This window comes from Aulonocara stuartgranti (genome assembly GCF_965226115.1).
Source record: "Aulonocara stuartgranti genome assembly, chromosome: 10".
In the NCBI taxonomy this organism is placed as follows: domain Eukaryota; kingdom Metazoa; phylum Chordata; class Actinopteri; order Cichliformes; family Cichlidae; genus Aulonocara; species Aulonocara stuartgranti.
The window spans coordinates 19551402-19556597 of NC_138946.1; the positions used below are offsets into that span (position 1 = coordinate 19551402).

The following is a 5196-nucleotide window of genomic DNA, read 5'->3' on the forward strand; positions in this document are numbered from 1 at the left end:
CCAGGCTGGCCCATCGTGAATGTCGGGTACGGTGGAAGGCAAAGACCAGCTAAGCATGACTTCTAAGCGGCAGTGGAAATCATCTTGCATGTTTGCATACATGCATGATTAATATTAAATGTCAAAGTCATATTTAACAAATGCTTGAAATTTGTCTTGTCCCAGCATGTATTCCCAATAATCATACAGTAATAAACACAAACCAGTGGAAAAAAGCCTCAGTTTTCAGTGTGTTTGACGTATATGTGTTTGCACTAACTTCATTGTCTCTTCGTATAAATAACACTACAATTGACAGCTTACTACTCAGAACATACTTGGAAATAAAAGTCAGTTCTGCCTCTTGTTTTTTTCTGGTACATTAGAGAATTACCTTTTAATGATATAAGAGATTCATTTCCCGTCATCTTTCATATTGATGACTTCAGAAATACTTGTGCACAGTTTAAGAATCCACCCAGTGACCCATAACCGAAAGCTGATTGACCTCACTGGGCAGGACCGAGGATCAGATGGCTGAGTAAGAGCTGAGTAAGCATTTGATTCAAATTCCTGAGTTGCATGTATATGGAAAAAGGAGTAAATGTGTTTGAATACTGAGTTTTCTTCCCTCAAGTATAAATCTTGCACAACACATCATTACCAACTCTGAAAACAGGGGTCACATGAGGCTACACTGGAAAACTACCCAACTTGGGAAATCTTAAACATGTTGCAACACTTTGACAAACAATAACACCTTAGATTTCAAAACAATGACGAATTTTATTGTTTATGATATAATCTGATTTACTTTTTTTTTTTTTTAAAGAAATGGGGCTGACAATGTGCTCTTAAACTTATGCTTTTTTAAAAACAAAACAAAACTGCAAACTCATTTTACATTGCGAGTCACATATAGCCTTTGACCTTGAGTGGGCCGGACCAGCGAAACTTCCCTTTCTGTCAGTGAAAAGAAGTTTAACTATGCATTTAATCCCTGGAATATCTTAATATCAGAAAAAGAAATGCAGTTTTGTTTGTCTCAGTTTATCTACATGATAAACAACATTCTGTAGTAAATGGGGAAAAAAGTCTGTTGGGACTTAAATTGCAAGAAATAAAATTTGAATTGTATATGTGGGGTAATAATATTTATGATAACTGTATAAAAGTACAGTTCCGATTTCCCAAAGCAATCCAATTGGACTCTTAAGCAGTGATTCTGGCTGCTGGCGCTCATGTTTGACATGATGGATGTAAGTCTCATTTGGCTGGACACCACCCGTATTGTAATTTTTTCGCTAGAATAAAGAGTTGTAAAAAAAAAAAAAAACCCCAACAAAACACAACAACCCTACTTTGTCATTCCTGAGACTTCCCTGAGAAGAACTGAATATGACAGCCACAGGCAGAGTCCTGATTACCATACAGTACAATCTGAAGAATATCAGCATACAAAAAAGTAACCTTTCACACAAACAGTTATCCAAGTCACACACTCATTCACTGTCCTCCTTTGAAAGCTGAAGTGCTGAAGTGCAGCCACATGCTTCATCTCCGGTCCCGGTGCCTGCTCCTGTCTCCGTGCCTGCGGTCATCCCACTCTCGGCCTCTGTCCCGGTCATCTCTCCTTCCTCTGTTGCCCCACTCTGCTGTTCTGTGTCGGTCCCGATCGTCTCTGGCTCTCCCGCTTGGTCTGTCCCACTCCCTCCCTCCACCACCACCACCTCGTTCCTGCACCGGGTCTACCCCGAGATTGATGGGTTTACGGAAAGGCCTGTCCCTGCCGCCGAACCGCAGCTGTCCGGATTCCTTTTTCCCTCCAAGCCCGCCGCCGAGCCGCCGCGGCACCCATCCTTTAAGAGTCCTCTCTTGCTCAAAATCCACGAACACTTCATGCTGGTCGACCACCAGCTTGTTGGCGTCCCGGCGGGCCCGGACCACAGATCGCTCCTCTTTGTACTCAATGAAGGCATATCCTTTGGAGAAACCCGTGACAATGTCCCGGACCAGCCGGAGCCGCTGGATGTCTCCGTACTTAGAGAACACTTTGTGTAGTTTATCTTCGGTGGTCTGTGGGTTCAAGCGGGACACAAAAAAGCGTGAGCAGTGGGTCTCCAACGACGCCTTTGTTGGGCTTGTACCGGGCACCCATGGCCCTCCAGACCGCTCGATCATGTGGTTCCACGTCTGTGCCGTCGATGCTACCAGCTTTCAGCGGGTCGTACACCTTCGCTATCGGACTCCAGTCAGCCATTTTAAACTAGAATGATGGCACAGGAGTAGTGATGGCCCGCTTGAAGCTGACGCTCCGGAGCGTGTGTCGAAAAAAACAACACACTGGTTCAGAAGCACTGTGTCGAGGCTTGCTTCGTTTGGCAAAAGTCACGTGACCAGTGACGTCCGAAGCTTCATTACGCACGTAACTGCTTCGGTACCTGATTCAAACAGATATAAGGAAGTGAATCATCCACGGGATTCGTGGAGTGTGTTGATGGTGACAGATAGCGACGAGGTGATCATTCCACTGACAGATATGGAGCCAGCGAGGAAGAGAGGACGTTCTGGCGTGTGGGAATATTTTGAGTTGATTTTGCTCAATTCATTTTATCTGCCGAAGTGAAAAACTTGAAATGTCCAAAATCATGTTTTCATAATGTAAATATCATTACAGCATATGACTTTAGGAACACTTCCATGTGAATTAAAGCTGATGAAGACTACAAAAATGTATTTGACACTATACGTACATGACATTGCTACACAGTTTAGAAAATCATTTTGTTTATTGTTTTTAGATGATAGTCTGCAGGACCCAGGAATACCTGCATATCTACCAACTTGCAGTGTAGTTCCTGCACTCCACAGCCTCTTCTGTTCCATGCAAGTGGATTTTCTTCAGGGCAGGAGAAACTATTTCTAAGAAAAGAAACAGACTCAGCCAGCGCACAGTAACACTAATCCTCTTGTTAACTGTAAATAACAAAAGGGCTACCTTACATTGATCATGATTTTACTTTGCAAGTTCTTGATTAGGGGTGGGTTTTGATTATCGCCTTTCTGATTACAATCCATGCTAAATTGAATAAAGTGATATTGATTAATTAAAATCCCGTGTCGATTTGTAAATTAACGTTATTATGCCTGAAACGCCAGCATCTCAGGTTAAACCTCACAACATGTCGTCAAACACCATGCAGCTAAAACAGTAACTGGGAGCAGGTTTACGGATTCTGCATACAAACGTGAACACAGAGCGCGGACCCGACGCGTCAGAGTCAGATTTTGATGTGTCGGCGGGTCCGCGCTGTGTTTGCCTCTTTTTTTTCCCGCTGGCTTCTGCAGCTGCAGGTTTCATAACTCTCTGTTTACATCTCTAATTAAGTCTCACATGTGTCAGCTTTCTTTTAATAGATACGAAATTATGGATATATACTGTTAAATGATCAGACTTGTAATATTTCTGACTGAGGCAAAACTTTCCAGATTCCAATCAAATTGAATCGGATCCTGTATCGAATCAAAATGATTCTACAAATCAGTGACGATGCAGCCCTACTCAGCTTCCTAAGCATTTTCCCTTTCCAGTTCACAATCAATCCCACCCCTAGGTCAAAAATATGTATAGGAATTGGCCTAATCTAATATTTTGTATGAACCTGTCCAGCTGATTAAACGACAAGTAGATGGAGGCAGGACTTCACAGCAGGGGCATACTCCATAATGTGCTGTGCATTATCATATGTATATTATATATATTGCTCACTTATTGTATTTACCAACATCAAGGAGTTATGAGCAAAGAAAGGCCACCATAGTGCATGTTTAAATAGGGAAAGTTTATTGATCAAAATGTATTACGCAAATACGCATTACATTTTTTTCAGCCCCCCAATCGAGAAAACAAAACCAATTACATGTTCAAAGCAACGGAACGGTGGCCCAATATCAGAGAGAACTCCACTCTTGAGTGAGCAGTGATAATTGAGCAGTCCGTTTTATTTTGCAGATTCAAGCTGCTCTTCAAAATTTTCACCACCAGATGTCACCGGAGAGGACTGTGTTGAAAAGCTTCGAGTAATGAACCGTTTTTCAATACAAGCTTCAGTGCTTCGGAAAGCTTCATTTGGCCATCACTACACAGGAGACTGGCGGGCTTTACAAACAGTTTTCAGGGCTAATATTTCTCTGCATTAGTCGCCAATTACGCGTTAAACCACACCAGTACCGCTGAATCTATTCACTCTTCCAAGTGCATCAACAAAAACATTCCGTAATGAAACGGGGTCCAGTGTGTCACATTTTAAAGTCCCCCTACTCGCCCGACTAAGGATACTAGAGTTCCGCTGTGCTAAGATACTTAGACCAACTTAAAACTTAAATTAAAAATAGATAACGTAGATTAATTATAGCATCAGTCGACAAATTTGCAAGTATGAAGTAAGGTTAATTATTATTAATAATAAATAATACTTTTTATAAAAATAAAAAGTTTATAAATAAAACTTTTTATTCATTGCACAATACTGTCACTTTAAAATTATTATTTTTTATATAATTACACCATAATCAATAGCATAGATAGTGACAGATTAAAGGCAATAGCATTGTTGTGTTATTAAGCCATTGGTCTAGCATGTGCAACCAGGACACCGATTCCTTGATTCTACAAATCATTCTTCCATAATTCTTTTTGATAGTGCTGGTGGAAAGTGCCTTAAAACTTTTACAGATGTTAGACTGAATCGGACATTGCTAGAAAAAATATTAGAGCCCAACCTGATTCCCTCACTGTGAGAGTCACAGCATCCTGTCAGTGTATGTACTCCCTGATTAATATGGCAAGGAATGGCTTATTTGAATGCCGCTTTTTTCACATCTCTGTAGGTCAGTCTTTTTTAGCTACACCACAGAACTCTCAAATGTGCATTTATCTTGTACACAAAACCCTCACAGCTATACCATACCATCGACAGTCAGCTGTGGACACTCTCTTTCAGCATTTGGTTGCTGTGCACTACGTTTCATTTTGGAGTCATGAGGGACATGTCTCTATTTCTATGTCCAGGACCAAAATATGTTGGTTGTAACAAGCGGTTATTTGAGTTACTGTTGCCTAATAAAATGGGTGGTAAGTGTATAAAATTATCTAAAAAGACTGAATGTCAAATGCTATCCAAGATCCAGGTGCCTGAACACTCTTGGGACAATGCA

At 41.1% G+C, this 5196-nt stretch overlaps 1 protein-coding gene across 1 annotated transcript; it reads right to left on the reverse strand.

Annotated features, from left to right (window-relative positions):
* Positions 1 to 777: 777 nt before the first annotated feature.
* Positions 778 to 2711, reverse strand: LOC309715342 (U11/U12 small nuclear ribonucleoprotein 35 kDa protein-like). Its single transcript, XM_082548383.1, is given in 2 exon segments — positions 778 to 2079; positions 2081 to 2711. Coding segments are annotated over 2 exon segments (705 nt in total). The 5' UTR covers positions 2240 to 2711; the 3' UTR covers positions 778 to 1533.
* Positions 2712 to 5196: the final 2485 nt, after the last annotated feature.